General features: G+C 44.7%; 1 protein-coding gene across 2 annotated transcripts in view; it reads left to right on the top strand.

Annotated features, from left to right (window-relative positions):
* Hydin (Hydin, axonemal central pair apparatus protein) overlaps window positions 1-25,672 on the top strand; it is a 345,749-nt gene that overhangs the window by 46,893 nt on the left and 273,184 nt on the right. For both annotated transcript variants that reach the window (XM_087594210.1, NM_001427650.1), the window contains 2 exon segments: window positions 11,200-11,399; window positions 19,038-19,162. In XM_087594210.1, coding sequence (XP_087450336.1) covers window positions 11,200-11,399; window positions 19,038-19,162 — 325 coding nt within the window.

The raw sequence follows: 25,672 nt of genomic DNA on the forward strand, positions 1-25,672 counted from the left end.
AGGGAAGGAGCAAGGATGCAGGAGTCAGAGGGAAGCTCCCTTCCCTGGGCAGGATTGTTGGTTAGCCCAACCGGAGGCTGAGGGGGGAGGGAAGGGATTCACCACCATGAGAAGGAGGTAGAACAGAAAGCATCACTTACCTGGACATGAACAGCAGGCTCTGCTGTCAGCACAGGTAGCGAGAGATGAGGGAATGATTTTCAGGTACCATCTCTTTCTGAGCGGCAGTTGCTGGGGGAGGAACAATCATCCTCTTTTGAGGATATGGCCTTCCTGTGTTCCAGGGGTGCCCCCCCACCTTTGTACACAAGGGCGGCGCTAAATGGACTTAATGAGTTATCAAAAGAGAGGGGAATATAAAATTGGGAGGGGCTGACTGGAAGAGAGTGTGAGGGCGTGGATGGAGAAATAAGAGATAGATATGAGGTTGGTGATTTAGCTCAGCGGTAGAGCGCTTGCCTATGAAGCGCAAGGCCCTGGGTTCAGTTACCAGCTCCGAAAAAAAAAAAGAACCAAAAAAAAAAAAAAAAAGAAATAGATATGATCATATTTACTTATATACATGTATGAAATTCTCAACAACAAAGAAAGCACTAGAATAAAGAGGTGGGCTAAGGATAATGCTCACAGGAGGCATGCGTGTTAGCAGCGGGTATAGATAGATACGAGCGCCATTATAGCTGGAATCAATAGAGGAACTAGATAAGTTAGCTCTGAACGGCCTCTCTGCCACTAATACTTATTATATGCTGTTACTATCATTACCAGCAGTCTCACCACTAATGTGGCCGTGACTCCTTTTCTGCAGGGCAGGGAGGGGCACAGTCTCCTGTGGCTGGCTTCCTGACATGTCACCGGTCATACTGCTGTTTATCTCTTGGGTTGTGTTTATGGAATTACTGATGTGCTTGGTAACCAGTAAAACAAGTGAGAAGCCATGTCCTGATATGAGACTTTTAGCTGTGGATTGTTGAATCGATCCTTCCCCGCCCTCAGGCTCTCTAGCTGTGAAGCAAAAGAACCTGGGTCTGGCTGGGGCTGCGGTGTCAGATGCTGGCCCCCATTGTTTTGTGGATAGCAGGTTGCAAGCCTCTGTGTGGCCTGAACTGCAGAGCATGTCTGATTTGGGGACTCAGTTCCCAGTTTTGTCTTCTTCCTTAGCAGGAGAAAAATGTGTTTTCTGGGGGAAGGTGGTACTGCACCACCTGCAGGAGCTCTGGCTACGAGAGTTCCACACGGGGCTTCCAGAGGACATGGAGTACAGTGCAGCGTAATCAGGGAGACAGAATAAATAGTCTCTGGTCTTAGGTGTATGCACTACATGACGATTTTGATCGTCAAAACTGTGTATTTAATATTTGTGCTTTCCAACACCCATGAACACCTTACTTAGAAACTACAGTGGTAGGGAGGTGAGTGGGCTGAGGGCTGGACAGAGCCTGAATGAAGGGCAGTTGCTTACAGGTGAATCTGGGTGGTGTAGGGTTTGCCGGAGTCCGTCACACTATTCTGTTGGCTTCTGTGTTTAAGTTTCCATAACCAAAGCTGAACACTGTAGTGTGTGTGTATGCCCCAAGTAATGGTCAGAATATATTTTATGTACTTTGGCATTTACTTTATCTATAATTTTTATATAACATTCTCCTCAAGGATTCATGTGCTTGGCTTCATTTTGTACTCTTTGTCCTACTCCAGATGATGGATTACCCCCTTGACACTTCATTCGCCTCTGATTTAAAGCAAGTTAAATGTTGTTATAGAGCTTTAATGCCATGGAGGTTGACAAACACGTGTAAGGAGTCATGGTGAGAGTAATGGCCGCCTAGGAGAAATGCACTCCTCCAGTTTTAAATTCCTTTAGGATTTGATAAGCAGGCCTGGTGGCCTAGGCTCACAATCCTAACTACCTAAGAGGGTGAAGCAGACCAACCTCGAGGTCAAGGTCTTCTTGGGCTATAGAGTGAGTTCAAGGCCAACCTGGATATCTTACCAGGTCCCTGTCTCTTGACTAAAACAAAATGAAGAAAGAAAGAAAGAGAGAAAGAAAGAAAGAAAGAAAGAAAGAAAGAAAGAAAGAAAGAAAGAAAGAAAAAAGAGGGAGGAAGGAAGGAGGAGGAAGGAAGGAAGGAGAGAGAGAAAGAGAGAGAGAGGAAGGAGGAGAAGGAAGGAGAGAGAGAGAGAGAGAGAGAGAGAGGAAGGAGGAGAAGGAAGGAGAGAGAGAGAGAGAGAGGAAGGAGGAGAAGGAAGGAGAGAGAGAGAGAGAGAGAGAGAGAGAGAGAGAGAGAGAGAGGGAGAGGGGGGAAGAAAGGACCCAAGGAAACAGGTCATTGATTGAGGACTTGCCCAGCAAGCAGGAGGCTCTGAGTTCAGCTTCCAGTAAAGGAAAAAGAAAGGGGGGGAGGAACTTGTGTTGGGATCGGCTGTAGGTGATTCTCCAGTTTACAGAGCTCTTTCTTTTTTCTGAAGATGGAGTCAGTTTCCTTGGCTGCTGCCCACAGGATCCAGTATTCAGCATCCCACTCATCCTCACTGTTGGGAAGCTGACAGGGCCGGTGCACAGAATGACCAGCTAGGTTCAGGCCTGCCCCGTCCACGCAGCTCGAGAAGGCAGCAGCGGAGAAGCGAAGCCAGATTTGCTTTAGGAAACAGTCAATCATGCCTGCTGGGTGGCCCTGTTTCTTCAGCTAGCCAGATGGATAGTCAGAGGGTTCACGCCATTCCGTGTCCCCTGCTGCTCTCCTCGCTCCAAGCCCCTCACATCTGGAGCGTGAGATGTGTAAATTGCAGCGTGCCACATTTAATAAGCTCACCCCTTTTCAGTCGAATTGTCAGCACCTGTGTATATTTGCACACTGAGGATGGTAATACAATTTCCAGGCTTCCCTGTCATGTATTGATTGGCTTCCTGCGTATGACAATTGCTAAGAATGCCAAATGCTCAGACAACAGGTGCAGTCAGTTCACTGTGACTTTCCCTATCCCTCCCCCCAGACTTAATATTAGTCTAATAGTACCAGTGCGTGTATCATGCACCATGGACGTATAATAGTCAGTGTTATTATCAAATAGTACCAAGGAATTCTGGAGCCTGTCATTAGTTTTCTTGGCCTCTTAGATTGTAATCTTTATCATTAAATTGAGTTGGGAAAATATTAAGCCTCGGTCAGAGGGAAACATAGGACACTGACTTAGAATCAAGAAAGCATGTTTCTACAGTGCTGCTATGTGAGACTGTAGCAGCATTGGGGGAGGGATGCAGGGTGGGGTTTTAATAACCATGTTTAGATGGAGCCAGCACGAAGGCTCATTAATTATGGCTAAGTCTAGGTGATGGCTATATCGGCATTTGTTATGCTCTTCTGAGTATGTTTCTAGGGAAAATATCCAATTAGGTATCAAAATGGCTTTCCTATGAAATTTAATACGTGTCTCAAGAAGGACAGGAGAAAACCATGTTTTATGTGCTCTAGATGTATAATAATGATAAACTGTACTTCCAAAGCTTTGAATTAAAGAGTAGATACTATAAAATCTCCTGAGGGGGTAGGGTATGTGATCAGGTCTCTGGTCAACGAGACCAACCTTGAAGCCAATGTCTAACTGAGGGCCACTTTAACTACTAATGCTCCAGCTTAGCCCTGGAGTTATGGGCATTTTCATCGTAGCTGACTCTCCCGATCAGCAATTTTGTTTCAGGCTTTAGTTTTTCTTGCTCAAATTTAGCTCTTCCTAGTCCTGTCTAGGTCCTTTCTATAAGCCACAGCCTAACACAGTACGAGACACACTGAAACAGAGCATCAGTTAACTCCAGGAAAATATAACGTAGTTTTCCTTTCAATTTGAATGTGTCCTATAGAGATCCTAAAGGCAGAAGCATGTAAGAAGCCATTTCTGGTCTGAATATATTATAAATTAACATCCTTTCTGATTGTCTCAACCAAAAGAACAATGTCCAAGGACTCTGGGAAGGACACTGTCTGCATTTGCTTTTGTGCCTTCCATGAGCCATATGTCTGCCTTTAAGCCTTCAGGACTGATGGAGTATCATTTGATCATTAGCCTGATAAGACTCGCTGGGATTCTTGTCATAGTTCAGGATTCAAGCCAACATATGAAGGACAAATAATGTTCTCTCACTCACTCAGTGGATTGTTTGAGCTAAAGCACAGAGGCTAATGGAACAAGGTTTGGCCTTCACGAAGCTTCTGACCCACAGTAAGTGGACCTGCTACTGCATAAATCTGTGTCAACGCTGACACGATAGAGAAGAGACAATGATGGGGATGCCTTTCCTTCAGTTGAGGTGACATCTGGGTACCAAGTTACCATCAGCCGTGCAAATGCCTATGGGAAGAGCCTTCTGGGAAAAGGGACAAAGTATAAAAGCCCTGTGGCAGAAATATGCTGGCCAGGAGCTCAGGAAAGCACCAGAAGGCTCGTGGGGCAGCAGCAGAGGAAGCTGCTAGAAAAACCAGAGGGGAAGAGGTTATAGGAGCTGAGAGGAGGAGGTTTGGGGAAGTATAGAAACATGAGAGGAAGCTGCAACGAACTCTGCAAGACCTTTTGATTATGGGAGCATAACTCAGAGAACTGAGTTCACATCACGGAGATTTCAAATGACCACTGCATGAGCGCTCTGGCTTTATCTGTCTACTCCTTGCCACAGTGGATTTTAAATCCCTATAACATCTTATTTAGACTACAAATACTTCAATATCTGTCTCTGAAGATAAGGACCTGTCAAGATATCAATAAGATCACCAGAAAATGTAAACATAACCCTGGTCCCTTGACCCATAACCACCATCTCAGTCAGTATTCAGGTTTCCCCTGTCGAGCCAGTTTGTTTCAATCAGTGAGGTTTCTCCATTGGTCTCCATTGGCTTATTTAGAATGGTCATCTGTCCTCTGGGGATTATAAACTCTTGGGTCGGTCAGAGCCGTGATTAGATTCATGCTGCATCACTTCAGGAGGTGTACGCTGTCTGCATCTGTTTCTATAGTAATTCAGCGAGGGTCATCCCTCATCATCCAGGTCTCACTGTGTGAAACAGGCTGACCTCAAACACATAAGGATCCTTCTGCTTCTGCCTCCCCAGTGCTGGGGTGAAAGGCTTATCCTTTCATGCCTGACAACTTTTAATATGTATACACACATACACACATACACACGCATACGCATACACACACATACACACTCACATACACACACACTATGCCTAATAACTTTTAATACATACACACATGCGTACCACACGTATGTAATTAGCTGACAGTAACTAATAACATGTCTATTACTTCAGTGTAGCCATCTCTTTTTGTAGCGAAACCATTAAAAATTAATCTTAGTGATTTTTAAGCACTGTGTCCATCTCTCACCAGTAACACAATACCACAGAGCAGGCAAGTTTTTCAGAAGAAAACTTTAATTTTGATCCTCATTCTGGTGCCACAGTGAGGAGGCAGTTTGGCCGTGACATTCTTACAGGCAGAGTTCCCAGTCTGCGTGTTCAGGTTCCTCTCTTCTTACAAATCCAACAGAAAGCCAACCATGGGGGCTCTAGACCTTATCTGGTACTGGTTGCTTCCCGAAGACCCAATCTGTGAGCCCCAGAGTTGGGTTTCAATCATCCTACAATCATAGAATGGGGACTAAAGGTTAACACATAAACCTTTAATGAGGAACACACACGGACACATGGAAACCATGGCAACTTGCTGTACATACATAGTTAACTACAGTGGCTGTGCAGAGCCAAAACTGGACCAGCCTCTCCCCAGCCTCTGAAAACCGCTACTCCACTCTTTTCTTCTATGAGTTTGACTGGTTTAGATTCTCTCTATACATGAAATCATGTATTTGGTTTTCTGTGCCTATTTTATTTCATTTAATGTAATGTCCTCTGGAGTTAGCCATATTGTACGAATAACAGACTTTTCCTCCTTGCATAGTAGCCCACAGTGTGTATATACATATATGTGCATATGTATGTATGTGTGTGAATTTGTTGTCTTTCTGTATTTGTTCACCCACTGATCTACTCTCGTGTTGATTCCCTGTTCTGGCTGCTCAGTGCTGTGAGCACGTACATCTCTTATCACACTCGCTTCATTTCTTTTGGATAAAGACATAAAATTCTTGGGTTGCATGGTGGCTCGCTCTGTCTGTCTGTCTGTCTGTCTGTCTGTCTGTTTGCCTATAACTAGGTTTTTGATACAGGATTTCTTTGTGTAGCCTTGGGTGTCCTAGAACTAACTCTATAGATCTAGCTGGCCTTGAACTCACAGAGATCCGCCTTCCTGTGCCTCTTAAGTGCTGGGATTAAAGGCACACGCCACCAATGCCTGGATACTTTGAAATTTTTTGAAGAATTTCCATGTTGTTTTCAACAATTACCATGCAAATTTGCATCTCTCCCAACACTAAACAAAGGAGTACTCATTTGAACTGGATTCCCCGCTGTCTACTCTATGGCCCAGCCCACTTTGCTGCAGGTTCTCTCTCCTGTCTCCTGCTGTCCTTCTGGCCTCCAGAGGTGACATTGAGGAGAGAGCTCTGTGACAGACTGGTAGAAAGGAATCAGAAGCTGTGTCTCATAAGACTGCTTAGACTTCCTGTCAGAATGGCCCATAGAACCTTGTGTTTTGTTTTCCTGCTGTCTATAATAGATGGGAACTGTGACAAAGGCAAGACTAGATGTTTGCAGTCGTTCAGACAGGCGATGAGGGTCATCTGAACTAGGGTAGTGACACTGAAGGGGGAGTTAAGAGGGTTTATTAGAGCTGTCAGGATCTGGATCAGGAAGTGAGTTTAAGAATGGATTGGTCAGTAACTAAAAAATGAAGGCACCGTTTGCCCGTTGGGACGAGGATGGGAAAGCTGGCTTGCAAAGCCAGCAGGAAGGTTGGGAATCAGGAGTTAAATGTTGAATTGTCTCCTGGACTTGGAAAAGGTATTAGTGACCTTGGACTCCAAGACTTTTTATGAAATGTCGCCTAGAGGCCAAGATGCTTCAGAGAGAAAGGGAAGCAAGGATGTGGCAACACTGGATCCAAATTACCACTAGGAAGGAGTTTGGCTACAGAGTCACTGAAAAAAGTGGGAGGGGGAAGCTAGAGGTGTAGTTTTTAAATAAGTAATATGAGGCTTTTCAAATGTGATTGTAAGCTGCTGTGCACCTGTTCTGTAAAGAGGGAAATCTAGAGGTTTGGGGAAGTGCTGAAATGACAGAGGTGTTGGTGTCTAGTGTGTAGGAGAGAGGTTGGTGAAGGCAGAGGGCATACGGACGAGGGGGCAAGGGCACGGCATCACCGGCAGGTGGTGTAAGGGTACTGGGTCAAGCATCTTTGAACTGAAGAGAAAATCACTTGTCTTAATGGATGATATTATACATCTGAATTATAAGTAAATTCACATTATCATTTTATAGTAAACACCAAACAGTTAAAACAAATTCCTACATCCCATCTCTCTTTCCATACCCAAGGTCAGAAGTCATTCTCTTAATCTACGGAGAAAGGTATCTGTCCCCAGGATGCTGAGACCTCAGCTTGACCACAGGAGATACAACCACAACACAGGCCAAACCCAAGATACCTGGCCAATCTCGCTTTTAAACTCACTGGATTTTCTAAACCAAGGAATTCCTTCTGAGGGCGATTCTGAGATTGAGAAACTATGATCTAACAGAGACTTGTTCCTGGTTGAGGAATTATACAGGTTATCCAGGGTTCCAAGGGCGGACTTCCCTAATTCCCTGTCAGATCTGGTTTCTCTCAATTCCCACTTCCAGCAACACATGTAGGAGTGGAGAAAAGGGAGAGAAAGGATGTGAGGTTTTAAGCACATTGGCCTTTGGCCTTGACGTACAGGCATGTATTAGAGTTGAAAACACCATTTCCCTCCACCATGTCTCCAAAAGAAAGAATTATGACTGTACTTGCCTTCTACCAAGGGACTAATGTAAAAATCAAGACTCCCTCTTTTCACTCCCAGAGTCAAATCTTCTCTGCTCATATTTTTCCGCTGTTTTTAAGGATTGAAGTGTGTGTGGAGGATGGGGGAGAGGGCTTTGTTCAAGAAGAAGGCCGTCTGGACAGTACTGTTACAGGGTAGCCTTTTAGGATAGAGAGAGACTCACGACTGAGTCTGTCATAGCAGAAGAGAAAGAGCTTGGAACAAATGCCCTCCCTTGAATGGCGACCTGATTCCTCTGCACCTCAGGACAGGGAAAGGGATTCCATCAGCACGAGCAGTGGCTCCCAAGTCATCAGGTCCAGATCCAACCTGTAAAGCACTGAACAACATAATCTATATATTACGTAATCTAATATACTCATATTCCTAACCTTGGAGATTAGAGGGTGCCGCAAAGGAACTGTTTAAACATTGTGGTCATATTCTTTCCTGGGTGTGGGAATCAATTAAGGAAAAACAAACAAACACTTAATTGTGACATCATGCCTAACCTCCATTTGGGAATTTGAGAAGATTCCAGAACATTCCTGCTACCCTGTCAATCAGCTTCCTCAGCCACCTCTAGCTGCCTTAAACCCTTACAGAGCAAGGTATAAGACAGGAGCCTGGAACTGAAAACAAAACACCCCAGGATGGCCTGAGAGCCCCACTCCACAGGACCCCTCCATGCCTTAATCAGTACTCGTCTGACTGACTTCTTTCCAGTTTGTAATTACCAACAAACTGGAAAGGGTTTGAGTACCTAAGGGAGAGAAAATAAAAGCAGTGCTCTGCCCCTTTAAGGCTCCTCTGTCATCCCACCAAACAGTCCTGGGATTGAATTCTAAGGGTTTTCCTACGATCAGATACTTTGGGGGCAATTTGTACTTCCTCATGTCTGGGCGTCATCATTCCCAAGCTTGGCTTTGCCATCTGAAAAGCAAAATCAATTGCAAGGCCAAGAGCCCAGCAACTTAACTTTAATACATCTTGAGAGGACTGTTCATTAATTTTTATTGCACACGCCTACCCAGAGACTTTATGTTCACAGTCTCCCTTGCCAGGAACACGCCGTTCCTGGATCTCTCCCTGTCGGTTCCTTTTTCATTTCAGCTCTGCATCCAAAGGTCGCCTCCTCCGGGAGGCTTCCCAGGTTGTCGAAGACTAAGCAGCCCCTTTTCACAGCAACATTTGTCTTACTTACTATTCTGCTGTGACAAAATACCACGATCAAGGCAATTTATAGAAGGGACGGCTTATTTGAGACCATTGTCCCAGAGGGATGAGTCCATCACAGTCACACCGTTAGGCAGACACAGGCAGCACAGAGGCATCGAGGCAGGGAGTCATGGCCATTGGAGCAGGAAGCCGAGAGGTCACATCTTAAACAGCAAGCTCGAAACAGGGAGAGGTAGCAAACTGGTAACAGGGTGAGGCCAGGAGATCTCAAAGCCAACCGGCAGCGACATACTTCTTCCGGTAAAGCCACACCTTCTAAGCATCCCCAAACAACACCATCAACTTGGAACCAAGTGTTCAAATGCCCGAGACTATGGGAGACATTTCTCACTCAAACCACTAGAGCTTTTGATGATGTTATATTTCCTCAAAGCGCCCACCGTGCTCTGAGCTCACCTTGTCCTACTCCTAGGGCCATGTTTAGTACAGCCGCCATCGTCACATCCACAACACGAGTTAAGCACATACTGGCTTCTCTGAGTGCTTCTCGCCCATCACCATATTTAATATGTGAGATTAATCGTGACGGGCCATATTTATTGAGACCTCCCTCCCCGCCAGATGCTAGCCTAAGTGAGCTCTTTAGTTCACAGCTCAGATCAGCATCGTCTCTTGCTGGGGACGACTGTGGTGGCCCACTAGCTGGCCCATCTTTCTCTACTCAAGTCCCCACCCAATCCACCACCTACATAGTCGACAGAGATTTTCCGAAACTATAAAGTAGATTGGGTGGGGGGGAGTCAGCGGTCCATAGTGTTAATGTTTTCAGTCATCCTCAGGTCGGGCCACTGGCCTAAAAGATGCCCTGTGGCCGGCCGGCCTGCCCCACCCCCTCTAGTTTTCTAACTCCTCCTGCCTTGTTTCTCTCTGGCCACAGGATCCAAGTCATGCTTCCCCAGAGGGCCATGCAGCCAGATTTCTCACTCTGGTCTTGGCTGACTTTCCTCCTCTTTGTAGAGCCCTTTCTTGCCCCCTTTCTCCGAGCACTACTTTGTTTGTTTGCTTGGTTGTTTTTCATTCAGAGCTCTCCAATGCTGTATTCCTGACTGTCCTTCATTCCACACATATTCGTCAAATGTTTGCTAAGTCCAGGCTGTGGGGTAGTCCTGAAGGCCTAGAGACAGCGAGATGGGAGAGCTAAGCTTAGATGGCACAGACAGTAAGGTCTCTGTGAGAGAATGGACCGCTGTACAGATCCTGACGGGGCCAAAGAAAAACACCCGGAGTAGCCAGAGGGAAGCTCAGGTGTGAACAAATAAACATCGTGTTTGGAGGCTCTGAGTGGGAATGAAGGTTTGTAGCTGCAGAAGTGACGTGACCATCAGGATGAAGGTGATGTGGCTGAGGAAAGGGCAGAGGCCTCATTGTGGAGTCCTGGAGAGCTCTGAAGCTCTCAGCCTGGCTAACTTTGGGAAAGGCACTATCTGAAGTGACTTATATTGTATCTGGATCTCTCTGTCCCTTAGATAGAAACAGGCTTTAAACAGGGAGGGTCCCATTAGCCCAGGAAAAACTGCAGTGCTAGAAGGAGGGTGGCAAGATGTGTTGCACTCAGAATATTTCTTTTTTGAAATTTATTTTATGTACACTAATGCTTTGCCGGCATGTATGTATATATGAAACAGTCAGACCCCCTAGAACAGGAGTTACAGATAGTTGTAAGCTGCTATGTGGGGCTGGGAATTGAACCCAGGTCCACTGGAAGAGCAGCCAATGCCTTAACTGCTGAGCCATCTCCCAAGCCCCCAGAATATTTCTTGAAGGCAGTCTGAGCTCTCTCACGTTGTCTGGGATCCACTGCCTGGAGCTAGTTTGTTTTGACCCTGGGTGGGAGGGATGTCTAGACTCTCATCCTGCAGCAGGCCAGAGCAGACTTGCTCACATAAGAGTGGAGGTGTCTCAAGACATGCCTGTCCTGAGATGTTTGTAGAGAAACACAGTGCACTGGTTTGCACAATGCCTGCCATAACCCCTATTTCTCCTTCTATGGTGATCCCTGACAGGATTATGCCCACATGCTGACCTGTATCACCGAAAGAGAGAAGTTCATTGTGCCCGTCAAAGCTAGAGGGGCTCGAGCCATCCTGGACTTTCCCGATGAGCTGAATTTTTCCACTTGCCCTGTGAAATACAGCACCCAGAAGGTTCTGCTGGTCCGCAACATTGGCAACAAAGACTCCATGTTCCACCTCAAAACTCGAAGGTACGCATTCCTGCAGTTCCTGTCTTTGATTGATTATAGCTAACTCTGGCTGGCACAAGTTATTTGCTTGAATAGCACCGGATTGGGGGAGGGGTTGTTGCTTGTTACAGCTCCAGCTGATAAGGCTGCCTCTTCATCCAGAACATTCCAGGCTTACTATCCGTTTCTTAACCAAATTTTACCTTCTTTAATACAGAGAATAACCCTTGGGAATTTGTAAGGGTTAGTTTTTGACATAGGCTTTTTGACCAGGATGTCTTTGGCTGGGTTAGTTTGTTATTGATGATGCATCAGATTATCAAACACTCAGTGACTTCAAGCAATATAAGTTGATAGTCCTCGCTGCCTTAGGTGTCAGCAGGCCCTTAGCCTGGAGGCCTGTGAGGAGAACAGACCCCTTAGCTCTTCATGTTCTATGGGGTTATCCATATTCCTTGACTTGAGATCCTCAATTTTTTCATAGGAGAGGTGGGGGGGGGTGGTAGGGAAAAGCTAGAGGAGCCACCTCAAAAAGCAGCCTTCATCCCTGGACCAAATCCCCGGGTAGTCTTCCTAAGGAGTCTCAGACCCATATTCCTAAAGAGTCCTCTACCAACCCCCCAAGCAAAGGCAAGGTCTGACTTTGAACGTTTTTCAGGGGTTGCAGGAAGTTTCACATTTTGTGATTTAGTTCCGCATAGCATTTATTGCAAAGGAGCATGTAAGAGCCAAGTATCCGCCAAGTCACCAAACAGACTGCTCTTAACTCTCCAGCCCAGAGAGAGAGCTCCAGGGAGGTGTGGCCTCATTCAGCCTTAAAGGTACAAGCCCATGCTCTAACAGTACTCAGTACCTGTGACTCTGGATCATTACATGATGAGAAGGGACTGAGTTTATAGATGCCAATTACACTGCTAAATAGCTGGCCTATTTGCCCTGGGACAGATGAGGCCATCCTGGAGGTACAAGAAGACAAATCTCTGTGTGTTTGATGCCTGTCATGTCCAAATGGTGAGTTCCAGGACAGCCAGGGCTATGGAGAGAGACCCTGTCTCAAAACAGACAGACAGACAGACAGACAGACAGACAGAAGTGCGGCAGATCAATATAAGCTCACTGGGTGGGCCCAATATAAACACCAGAATTCTAGGGAAATAGAACAGAGGCCAGAGGTATGCATGTGAAGAGAACTGCCTGCTACTAATGGCCTTTGACGATGGGAGAGCTTATGTGAGAGGGGTTGTAGCAAGGACACCAGGGTAATAAGTAATGGAGTTGGGTTTTAATTTGACATTTTATTGCATTTCTACAGTGTTCTGAACCCTGTAGAATAATATAAAGCGAGACTGTCTTTGCTCTCAGCAAACCTGGTAATCTGCTTTCAATCCCTGAAACCTATATGTGAACGTGGTTAAAGAAAATCCAGTCCACACAGTTGTCCTCCAGGCTCCACACGAATACCATGACATGCATGCACACATGTATGCACTAGTAATAACGAACAAGCATAAAAATAAATACTTTAAAGAGTAAAAAGAACCATTTGTTATGGGCATCCGAATGGTCGGTAAGGGGTTGGAGAGAGGGCTGCTCTTGCAGAGGACCCAGGTTCGGTTCCCAGTGCCCACTTTGGGTGGATCACCTCCACTACAGATCCAGGGAATCTTCTGATCTCTGTGGACACTGTACTTAAGTACATACTATCCCTCCCTCAACATACATAGTCACACAATTTAAAGTAAGTCTGCAATGGTGGTCATCCGTGGGGTCTTAACAAGGACAATGACCCAGAGAGAAGGCAGAAGATCAAGCTGAGGCAGGAGATCAAGTGTTTTTCTATGACTTATGATTTGTGAGTGCATTTTTAAAAGAAGGACTTTCTCTGCAGAATCCGTTTCCTGCTAGAAGGATACACGTCTCCAGAGGAATCAGTGTTTATTTCCACAGGCTCACATCTACCTCTTACCCCACTGGGAAGGGATTTATCACCTGCTCTGGCCTCTGTGGGCTCCTGCACACTCGCAGTGCATCTGAACTACTGCAGGCATACATATAAATAAAAATATTAAAGCAGTATATCGATGCTTGTATACATAAGAGAAGTGATCCAATATGGAGAGACTAACACAGGCAGAATATCTTCCTGGATCTGTTTGCTGAGTCTTACATTTTGCACCGGTCAGTTTCTTACATCTTAGATATCTGTAAATTCAAAGCCCAAAGCCCAAAACCCAAACCAAAATAAAACAACACAAACCCACGGTCAGCAGTGTAAGGTTGCTGAAACAGATCTCGAACGCGCCTTTTCATTCAACCACGTAGCTTGAACAAATCACCATATTTTCTTAACATAGCAATTCTGGGTTAATAACAAAGAGTAAATTCAGGGACCAATGGGGAGTCACAGGCATTAGAGGTCCTGGTCCGACATCCCCACATTACAGCTGAAGGTGTGAGGAAGGACTGACCTATCACATTCTCTCAGGAGGTTAACACTGAGGCTCTGTTAGCACACGTAGGCTGGTTCAGAGCTTTTTGTGGTTCTCCTGTGTGGCTTTCTTGGCTGTGCGAGCGAGCCATGGTGTTCCTAACCTCCTGCATCGTTGTATTCAACTGTGTCTGACCATGGGTCACCAGAAGGAGACCAGAGGACTGGGGACTGGGGTGTTCCTGGTCCCTCTCCATCTTTTACTGAACCCTATCTGTCTGCCATCAGACTGGCCTGCCATCAGACTGGCCTGCCATCAGACTGGCCTGCCATGGTTTCAATGTCTCCTGACCCCCAGGGTCTGGTAACACTGATCTCTCCTTCCCTTTGCTTCCTTCCGGCCTCAGGATGGGAATGTCTAGCTGCTACTCGCCATCCCTGGATATGCTAAGCTGGGTTTCTCATTTTGCCCATCTTTTATGCGGCCACGTCTCTCAAATCCCCACTTTGCAAAGTCTGCTGTTCTCCTCTTTACATTCTTGTGAAACGGGTGGTTTCCAGCCGCATTGCCAGTGCAGTGGACTGCCCCAAATCCTTCTAGCCACTCTTCCAGCAATCCCTTTTCTGAATTAGCTACACTCAGCTTCTGCTGTTTGCAACTGAGACTCCTCTCAACTGCAGCGAGCAGGGATGTGGTTGGATGTGTAACTTGTTAGATCTGTGGATCGGAATCTCTGCAGAGATCCCCAGTGTCTTTTCTGAAAAATCACTCAGGTGGTTCTGCCTCCCGGACCAAATACTCCGGTCAACGCAATTCTTCATAAAGACAGCAGAGGTAGAGGGGGTGACAGTGGAGGACTTTCACATCCAAAGCCTCATCTCATCCACACTTTTAGGTTCTAGATGCAATGAGAAACAGTAGCTCGTGGAAAATTCTGCTAGAAACAAATCTTGGTTTTGTCCCTATTCAAACGGTGATCTAACTCATTTCTAAGATGATTAGGTTTGTAAGAAGAAAACTTCCCTCACGCGTCTGTGAGCTTCTCAGATGCAAGCATTGTATCTGGATGTTCCGTCTGCATTAGCTCGGCATCTAGCAAATGTCTAGAATAAATGAGCGCTCAATAAATGTTTATAGGACGCCAACCCAGCAATAGATCACACAGGCAAGGCTGCAATTGTCAACCTCCACAATAAGTTAAACTAAAAATACATGTTCCAAAGACTATAAAATGGGTGTAATGGTTTCTCCAGTAATACAAGGAGCCGCACTGTGCTATAAAATATCCAGAGAACATAAACAATTACCATTCAGCTTTATTATGAATTTGACCTAGAACTCTAGCAGGTCACACAATAACTTTGGCTATTAAAGTGGGATTAATACAGGGAAGCGGATGGGAGAGGGTAGAGAAGCAACTCAAAGATCTAAAAGCTCAAGTTAGAAGGGAAATATGGCTCGGCCCTGGGGAGAAAAGGGTGCTGATACGATCTTCGCCATTTAATATTCCAAGGCCAGCCTCACGGTCTTTCAGAAGACCAAGTTCCTTCCGTAATTAAGAATTTGATATTAATGAGGCTGTCACATCAAAACCAAACAGTTTAATAGACAAAGCCCGCCTTGGACCCCAGAGGATCGCCACTTTTCACTTCTTTGTGAGTGGGTTTCCTGACACTTGATAGTTTGCAGGATCTCAGCCTGGAGGCCCCTAGTAAAATGAAGTGCAAAATGAAATTACAGGCTGTGATTAAGCACCAGCACCTAGCACACTCTATCCAATTAGCATCTGATTTATCAGGAGGGCTTGGGGAGCTCCAGGAGACGAAGGTGATCCCAGGTGACTTTTCTCATTGCTGGAGAAGTTTAGGGTAATCTAAAACCAACAATTAGCAGGCAGGGAAAGCATCCATTACCACTTTATAGAATTTGGAACTCCTGCAGATCCTAAAGACCCAACCCTGGTGTCACCTTCTCTAGAGACAATTAGCTGAGGTTCCGTGATAAGATAACATCCAATCCATTTCAAAATGTTCTCTGGCTACCACAGTGTACCTGAGAGGAAAATGGAGAGACAGTGATGGGAAACATCACTGCCACGTTATTCTCAAAGCCAGGAAACTGGGCTCCATTCTCTGGGGTCAGAGTCTTCCTAAGCCAGAAGAGAGCAAAGGATCTCAGGGTTGAAGACTCCTCATCTTCCACAAAGGGAGGTCTCCTTGGTTACTGAATGTTTACTCCGTTTCTATTCCAAGACATTATAAAAAATTAACGAAAGATGGTAAATGTTCTGTTGGCCTCTGTGATTGGACTGTAGGCTCCTGGTGCAGCTCAGTGGTAGGGTGTGAGCCTAGCATGTGCAAGCCCTGGGTTTGACCCCCACAAGATTTTATTGTAATTCTATCCAACCACCTCTTCCGTGTGGTCCTGTGGTTAGAGGGTGGTGCGGGTAGCAGGGACCCAAATGTCAGAGTGCACACAGGACTCCCACAGGCAGAAGAGGCCTGCGGAGGGCAGAAAGTACACAGGCTGGAGGCAAATCTCGCTCCCACTTCTATTTCTGCCTTAGTTGGACAACTTTAGGCAAATTACTGACCCTTAGGGGGCACCTCTTTTGATCTAGTTTAAAAGTCAAATGTGTTACTACTTACCCAAGGTATTTTGAATGATTTAGAAGTGTATTGTGTATAGAATAGCCCCACCAGAGTGTGAGCCCCCTCCCCACTCCAGGTCCTTCCTCTGGGTCCTTCCCCCTTCTTCTCGAAGTTTGCCTTGTACCAGAATTCACTTTCACGGCTCCTTCTCTCAGTAGCTAAGAACCCTTCAGAGGAAAGGGGGACACTGGGATTTTAAGGAGCACCATTCTCTGTGCAGACCCAGTCAGGTGCTCCACGCATGTACCATTCTCTGCAAGCAGTGACTTTTAATCGAAGCTGTGATCAGTGATAGCAAAAGGAGCATCTGATGAGGGAGGCGGTGCATTTTCTGAGCAGATCCTGGAAATCCCAGGTTGTGTATGCAGGAGACACAGTCTGCTTGGACAGAGCAGGAGCTGTGCTTAGAGGACCCTGTGGGTAAAGAGAGAGAAGCCTCCCCACCTACCCTACCCCAGCTGACCGGGAGTGTGACAAAGCACACAGGGGGCTAGACACGTGTGGACGTGGGTAATCGGGATGCAGAACCTGGGTGGGAACAGATGGCATGTGACCCTGAATGCTGAGGGTTTGAACTGTCGGATAGAGCACAAGGCCCAGTGATGGTGTCAGAGTGGGAGACTCATGAGTCGTGTTGCACGTTTCTGAGTTACGATCTCCCCAGAGCTGAATGAAGGAGAAAGGGCAGGAATAGAAGCTGGGTGCTTCATTAGTTTCCTTCTCTGGCATCCCTGGAACACCCTGCGGGAAGATAAAGTAACAATAACAGTAAAAACTTGCATCATACAATACCCCTATGTGCCAGACATTACTATCCCAAAAACTTTACCTCTATTGACCCCTTCACTGTACAGATATAACCTTATGAGACTGGCGCTGCCTTGACCCATTTCCTAGATGAAAAAAAAACTGACTTTTAAATGATTTGTCCAAGATCATGGCCCAGGCAGATTTCAAGGTCATTTAACCATCGCCAGAGGTTAGTTTAGAAGCAAACAACTCCAGGGCACCCAACACTGGTGCCAAGAGTCCCCTGGAGAGTTGGTATCACGAGTACCCGAATAGGAGAGAGAGAGGAAGAAAGAAAATGTGAACAGGTATTTTCACCAGAGGTCACAGAGGTCCTAGTAAATAATCTGGGGTACCTAACATGACCTTTGTATCTGTTCTGTAACCCCGTGACTGAAAGCTTGCATCCTCTGGACCTGGGTTCATTATCTACTGGCAGATTTAAGGGATGATGATTCTAAATGCTGTTACAGTAGATGTAAGTCCCGAGAAACAGTTCTGCCTGCCAGCCTCACTGCCAAACCCATTACTTTGAAAAACTAGCAATTTAAAGATGTGCAGTAGACCATGAAAATAATGAAATGGTCTGGGTTTCCTGTTTAGAAGCAAGAGCTCCATGAGCTGTTCGAGGGGCTTCATGATCAGGTCCAGCTTGTAGTTCTCTTCCAGGACCACCAAGCAGAACATCTCCCACTGCTCAGATGTACCCTGTGTCTCAGGTTGCAGACATGAACCTCCACCTAATATCCGCATCCCCCTTCCCTGCACTATGCATGCCGAGGAAGCTGACCTCTATGGTGTAGCTTAAGAGTCCTTCGGGCTACTAGTTTGGCCTCAGGTCCATCATGGCAGAGACGGTAGGGAGGAGCAAGACACTCCCCAGCATGACGGACTCTTTGGTGGCCTTTTCCTTCCCTCTGTGCCACCCATGGGCTAGGTACCACCTGCATTTAGGACTTTTACCCTTAGTTAATCCTCTGCAGAAGTGCCCTCACAGACTTCGCTACAAGTGCACCCCAGTAATCTAGGGATTTAAATCCCTAGATTTAATCTCAGTCAACTCGACAGTGAGATTAACCAAGATGGCATTGTTTGTTTCACTGTGCCTCTTGGCTTCCTTGGCTGCCTGCCTCCTTTTGCTCACCAGGCAGCCTTCTCCTGGGATTCCCATGCAGGCTTCTTACTACCCCAACCCCTTTCTCATGGCTTCTTGGGCCTATGGATGGTAGCAACTGTTAGGAACCGTTAAAGACTTTTAAACATGTTAAGGTCCCTACACCTCTCCCATTTCTTTAAAATAGAACCTTGTTAAGTTTTCCCGGTAAGAATATGCCTCTACTCTGCTTTTGGGACCCTCACACAGTTTTCCACTCTTAAAACGCTGCTCTCTCCTCTGAGCTCTTACTACGCCTGACTTTCAGCCCCTGGAGGTAGTATTCTTTTGCAAAGGACGGTACTTGTGTACTGATTTCTGTCTACCCATTACTGCAATCCCAGAGTCCTGAGGGAAGGCCCGACCATCTTATTCCCAGCAGGAACATCCCCCCAATAAAATAAAGATCCAAAAGACAAGAATACAAACAGGAACGTGTTTAGTCTCTCCCCTCACTGGTCTATTACTGTTATTTTAACATTAAAAACACTTCTTTCACATCAGCAGGGGGGGAAAAAATCACACTGCAGTCCCAGACCAGGAAGGTAGCTGTGAGCTGTATGACAATGTAGAACTCATGTCTCTTCTCCTTGGTGGTCAGAAACATGCTCTGATAGCGTCTCTGTGTGCTTTGCAGCCCTTACTCAGTAGAGCCAACGGGCGGGATTCTTAACGTGGGGGAATCCATGCAACTGGAAGTGAACTTTGAGCCGCAGACTGTGGGCAATCACAGTGGAAAACTCATCGTGATTTACGACACAGGTACGTGCCTTTTCCCCATTTAACTTCAGTTCTACATAGTAAGAAGGGGCAAGCGGGAAAATGAGGAAGCTAAAATCCTTTCTGGTGGCGTGAGTTTAATTGAGATCTGAAAAGTGGAGAGCCCACCGATGAATGTGCCAAGTCTCGTAGAATTCCCATCAAATTGGCTGCCCCACACTGAAAGCCTGAGGAATTCAGGACTCAGGAGGAAACCTACACCCAGAACTCACAATGGTGGGTGGAGGTTACGTATGTGTGTTTGAAAACTTGAAGAGGTTGTCCCCCCAACCTCTGTGTGCCTTCCGTTTGACATGTAGCTGCATTTGTCTGTTTTTAAAATGCATGTGAATCCCAGTTCAAAATAATCTTGTATGTACCCAGTTGTCCATTTAAAATCCAGTGGTCTTAATCCTCACATCGAGCAAGCGTTGTCCTTAATTAGCATCTCATATAAATCTTGGACTGTATCTGTTGGCGCTAACGTGTTCTTAATGACCGCATCCCATAATCTATCCTAGGAATTACATTGGGTTTTTGCTGGTTTTTTTCTTGCTAATGTTTCACTTACAGCCATGTAAAGTGCTGTGTTTTGAAATATGCAGATGGCACTATAGAGTAAAAATAGAGGCACACAGCCAGAATAGAGCTAGCCATGACATCTAGGTCACAGGTCAGAGTTGCTGGCTTTGTACCTTTCTGTCAGAGCAAGACAATTCAAGCCCTACCCATGGTTAAATGGTCCTGGCTCCATGTTGGCCAACCTAGCATCCTCGCACAGCCAGTGTGGCATGGCGAAATGTCTTCCCTGTTCCCATCAGCTGCAATTCACTGGCTGCCAGCTAGAGACCCAGCCTAAACAAAAGAAGAACCTTTTGCCCCACATAAGTAAAGGCACTTGTCATAGCACAGAAGGACATGGCTTTCCAAAGTATCTGAACCATTTTACATGGAGTCCACTCAAAGGCTGAGTGTCACAGCTGCCTCCTGTTCTCCGCACTGACCGCCACTGTGCTCGCCTTCAATGCACTGGACCTGTAGACCGAGCTGAAAGAACGGCTTCAGTTTTCATCTCTCTAGTTTATGACGTAAGGCATCTTTTCACGGATAACTGGCCACTCCTGTATTGTTTGATTGTTTAAATCTTTTGCTTGTTTAGCTTTTAATATACATTTGTAACCTAAGTAAACACTCTAAAGGCAAGTTATTCATCAGGAAGATGTAAAGTCCTTTTCTCCTGGTGTACAGCATGCCTCTTCATTTCTTTAATGACAGTTTGTTTGTTTGTTTGTTTGTTTATTTATTTATTTATTTAGTTATTATAGTACACTGTAGCTGTCTTCAGACACACCAGAAGAGGCCATCAGATCCCCATTACAGATGGTTGTGAGCCACCATGTGGTTGCTGGGAATTGAACTCAGGACCTCTGGAAGAGGAGTCAGTGTTCTTAACCACTGAGCCATCTCTCCAGCCCTCAATGACAGTTCTTAATGAGTAATGATTTTTAATCTGAATAAAATCTGTTACCATTTTGTTTTTTTTAAGATAAATTTTTGTTTTCTCCTTGTTAAGAAGTCAGCCTTTGTTATTCTGTGATCATAAAAATATTCCATGTTTATATCTATAAGCAATATAGTTTTAGCTTCTATGCATAGGCTAAAGATCCAACTTTGACTTAATTTCATGTGAGAGGCCAGGCATCACTTTCTTATGAACACTATCAGCTTCCCCCACTCTCATTACTGTGTTCTTGATCACTGTTTACTCTGTGAGATTAAAACAATTTCCTTCACTCCCTGGGTTTCTAGGACTTCCAGTCTTGGGTGGATATCAAATACCTTTATTGAAATTTCCAAAGATTATCTAGTATTTATCCTTCTATCATGAAGATTGATTGAAAATTCTCCTTTCTGGTATTAATACAAGTGTTCAACTCTGATAAATCACTGAGATAGATTTGCTAATATTTTGTTTGAGAGGTTGGTGTTTGCTCTGGCTGGTTTTGTGTGTCAACTTGACACAAGTTAGAGTCATCACAGAGAAAGGAGCCTCAGTTGAGGAAATGCCTCCATGAGATCCAGCTAAGGCAGGCATTTTTTCAATTAGTGATCTAGGGGGAAGGGCCCAGCCCATTGTGGGTGGTGCCATCTCTGGGCTGGTGGTCCTGGATTCTATAGAAAAGCAGGTTGAGGAAGCCGTGAGGAAACCATCCAGTAAGCAGCACCCTTCCCTGGTCTCTGCCTCAGCTCCTGCCTCCAGGTTCCTGTTCTTTTGAGTTCCTGTCCTGACTTCCTTCTGTGATGAACAGCAATGTGGAAGTGTAAGCCAAATAAACCCTCCTCCCCACCTTGTATTTTGGTCATGGTGTTTCACCAAAGCACTAGAAACCCGGGTAAGGCAGTATGCAAATTTGTGAGAAAAAAAACCCCTATACTCTAATTTTCTTTTTATGTAATAGCTAACTCCGGTTTTGGTCTGATAAAACAAATTGGTCTTTTAAAAAAAAACGTATTTTGAGAGAACAGGAATTATCTTCTTTTATTCTTTGGAGAGCCCTTTTTAAAAACTTATGTTGTTACTTCCTTAAGTGGCTAATCAGGTCTTTGCCCAAACCAAGTTTTTCTCCCTCAGAAGAGGTGCAGATTCTTAAATCCTGGCTCGTATTTCTTAAACCAATTTTAAGGACATTTTGTCACAATTTGAGATCTCAAGTTCCAAGCTCAGGGTTGTTCAGAGCACACACTCACAGTCTTTGCGATGCTGGTAAACCCACTGGTTCCCGTTTCCTCCCTCCCTATGGGGTCTAGAGCTGTGGCTTTATCAATTGTATCCACTTACACTTTTCGTTAATTTTCTTATTCTTCACATTTTCAAGCCCCACTTGTTTTTCTTCTCTATTATCTCCCCAGGCTTTACTTCTTGTGGTTGTTCTCAGTCTTAGGCGAAATGTTTACAACACTAACTTTTAGCATGTATCCCTTCAACGCCTTATAATATGTACATTTAAGACAAAATTCTTCTATCTAAAGCTGACTTTATCTCCAATGAATATATTTTAGTGGGCTTCATTTTCCTTAAAAGTTAAGGATTTAAAAATCTGCTGATTTTATTTTTCCTTAGACCTAAAAATTATTCAGCAAAACAATGAATAATAGTCAAACTCTTGGGGATTTTATAGCTAGGATTTTTTTGTTTGTTTGCTTGTATTTTTGTATTTTTGTTGTTGTTGTTTATCTGACTTTGATTTCTTCTTCAATTCTACCAGTGACAGAAAATAAATTCAATATGGTTTTAGTCCTGGAAATCAACTGAGGCTAACATTATGGCCCAGAATATGTTGGAGCTTGGTAAATGTTTCCTGTATTTGGAGATGGTTACACGTCTCATAAATGGCAATTAGGTCAAGCCTACTAATAAGCCTATAGCTGTACTAACTAATAAGCCTATAGCTCTACTAACTCTTTATCTCTTTTGAACAGATGGTGAAAGTTATTAAAATTCACAAGTGTAATAATGGATTCAGCATCTCAACTCTTGTGCTACAAATTTTCACGCTGGCATTTTAAAACCATAATACTTGCCAGGTACACATGTAGTATTAATGTGACTTCCATTTTATCATTATGAGATAACTTATTGTTAGTGAGAGTTCTGACATTACCATCTACTTGGCCTGACATTTGTGCAGCAGAAAAGCTTCCTGTTGATTAACGTGGATAGGCACTGCTCGTCCTAATCCTTCTGCTTTCAACTTTCCCATGTCTCCTCATTTAAAATTTGACATTTAGAGGAATCAATCCCCAGGTGGATATTTTTTAATTGACTCTGAAAAATCATCCTTTTATTGTCATTATTTTAAATTATTATTAAAATTTTCCATTTGGCCCTTTTATGCTGAGTGAGATTCCCGACACCTGACATGTTTGGATTGAAGTTGCTGACTACCATTATTATTATGAGCACTGTGGGAAAAATGATTAATTGAATTTTAATCACAACCTTCCTATTATTAGCTATTGGTGTCGATAGTTAGAGACATTTAGAAACAAGTGCTATGTACTCAATCAAAGCTGTATTTTTCCCATCTTGATATCCACAAGTTTGTACAATATCATTTTTGGTTTTGTCAGCCCATAAAACTAATGTATCAGGGAAATAAAAGGTGCCCTAAGAATTACCTTTTGGTCATGACACACAATGAGTTTGAAAGGGAATAGCATGGGCCTTTGTCCTCACAAAATTAATAGTTTTTTTAAAAACTTTTAAAATAACAGTCAGTCCGTTTTAACTCATGCATGTAATATTTTAATGTATTTAAATATATTTAACATAAAATGCTCTAATTTTGAAGTAATTTATGAGTAAATGAGTCTTAATGTGTTGCAGTATGATTTAGAATAGTTTTGTTAGATTTTGAGATTACTCATTTTATATATTCACATGATAGAGTCAAAGCTTGAAAAAAACCATCACAATCTGATCACAATTCAGTCTAGTCACAGTCTAATCCAGCCACGATCCACTCCAGTCACAATCTGACCCAGGCACAATTCAATTCAGTCACAATCTGATCCAGTCACAATCCAGTCACAATCCAATCCAGTCACAATCTGACCCAGGCACATTTTAATCTCGTCTTAATCTAATCCAGTCACAATGAAAGCCAGTCACAGGCAACCTAGTCCAGATTTTAAGAGGGAAAACTGAAGCCCTGTGAAATTGAGCGGCTCCCTTAAGGCCACATATCTCATCCAACATTCAACTAGAACTCAGATGTAGACTCTGAGCCCTGAGAACTGTCCTTTACCACCACCACCACCACCACCATCACCCTCCCCCGCTGTCTCCTTGTATTAATATACAACCATTCTCCTCTTTCTTTGCTGGCTTTGAAATGCAAGTCATTCTCACAGAGGGCCTGGATTCCAGTTTCCTTTCTTAGAAGTCTTTGAAGTGATGCCGATGCTTAGCCTGCTACTCCTGTGCTGAAGGGAAGGTAGTTTAAACTGCAGTGAATATCTTGTGCATTGAAGCTTAGCCAGTCTTAGGAATGTTCGCGTCTGTGTCCTGAGGCGCTCCTGCCATCTGTGGTAAATGACCGATCTTCTGAAGACTGAAAGACAGCATTGGTTGCATAAAGTGAGCTGCTGATAAGAACGTGCTTTCGTCTGTGTGGTAGGTTATCGGTGTGCAGACCCTCACATTAGTGGAAAGCAGTAATGACCGCCTAGCACGGGCCTCATGGAGCCCTTCCAGGCAGCCGTGCTCACTGACTTCCCATGTCACTGCCTAATCACGAGACTGAGACCTCTGCAGCTGCTTCAACTGTGGATTGATTTCAGGAAGGACATTTAATATGGGCTGTGGATGAATGTCCTTTCTTTATGCTTCCTCAAACAATGTTCTAGAAGAAAGATCCCTGAATTCTCCTCAGCGGGAAGGGCTCAGTCATATTTCCAACAGTTGTGTTTGTCCCATCAGCTGCGTCCTTCCCCTGGACTTGTTCTTGATAAACCATGGCTTCCAGTTCTGTGCGTTCTATGACAGGGGTTTGAGCCAGTGCCCTGGTACTTAAGGGGGTCAGATATAGTGCTTGGCAAACGTCTAGTATTTGCTCATCCCCATTTGCTTGAGCCAGAATTCTCTCCTCCTCCCTTCCCCCTCTTTGTCCTTGGAGTGGTAATAATTGAGTTGGCCTAGGCAGCTGTTTTTTTTTTTTTTATCAGATATGATTAAGTTACCTTTAACTACACACTCATTCCCTCAGAAAAGATTCCACATAGAACTTCTCAAAGTTATACTGATAAGAGCAAAACAAAGCAAGTGGCTTGACCCTTGACGCGTGGGAGTTTCAAGACCAGGCTAGGCTTTATCTTAAGTTCTAAACCAGGAAGACTGAAAAAAGCAAGATAATGTTATTGCATGTCTGACACATGTGCAATAGTGTCACTGCATGTCTGACACATGTGCAATAGTGTCACTGCATGTCTGACAATTGTGCAATAGTGTCACTGCAGGTCCGACACATGTGCAATAGTGTCACTGCATGTCTGACACATGTGCAATAGTGTCGCTGCAGGTCTGACACATGTGCAATAGTGTCACTGCAGGTCTGACACGTGCAATAGTGTCACTGCATGTCTGACACATGTGCAATAGTGTCACTGCATGTCTGACACATGTGCAATAGTGTCACTGCATGTCTGACACACTCTTATCTGCTGCAGCTGTCTACTACCTCTGGCTTTTCTGAAATGGTCCCTGAGCCTTTGGGGGAGGGGTGTGGTATAGATTCTCATTTAAACCTTGGCACTCCACTGTCTCGTATTCTCTGCGTGACCAGTTGTGGATCTCTGTGTTAATTCCCAACCCCAGTCAAGGAGCCATTGACAATGATGGCTGCTGGGTGTCAGGGAAGAGATTCATTTTTTTCAGGAATGCAGCCTCTGAGAGCCTACCCATGATGCCCTACACACATGTATATACAGGCAGCACTAAGAAAACTCAGTGGG

This window comes from Rattus norvegicus, chromosome 19 (assembly GCF_021556685.1).
Source record: "Rattus norvegicus strain SHRSP/BbbUtx chromosome 19, alternate assembly SHRSP_T2T, whole genome shotgun sequence".
Taxonomy (NCBI): domain Eukaryota; kingdom Metazoa; phylum Chordata; class Mammalia; order Rodentia; family Muridae; genus Rattus; species Rattus norvegicus.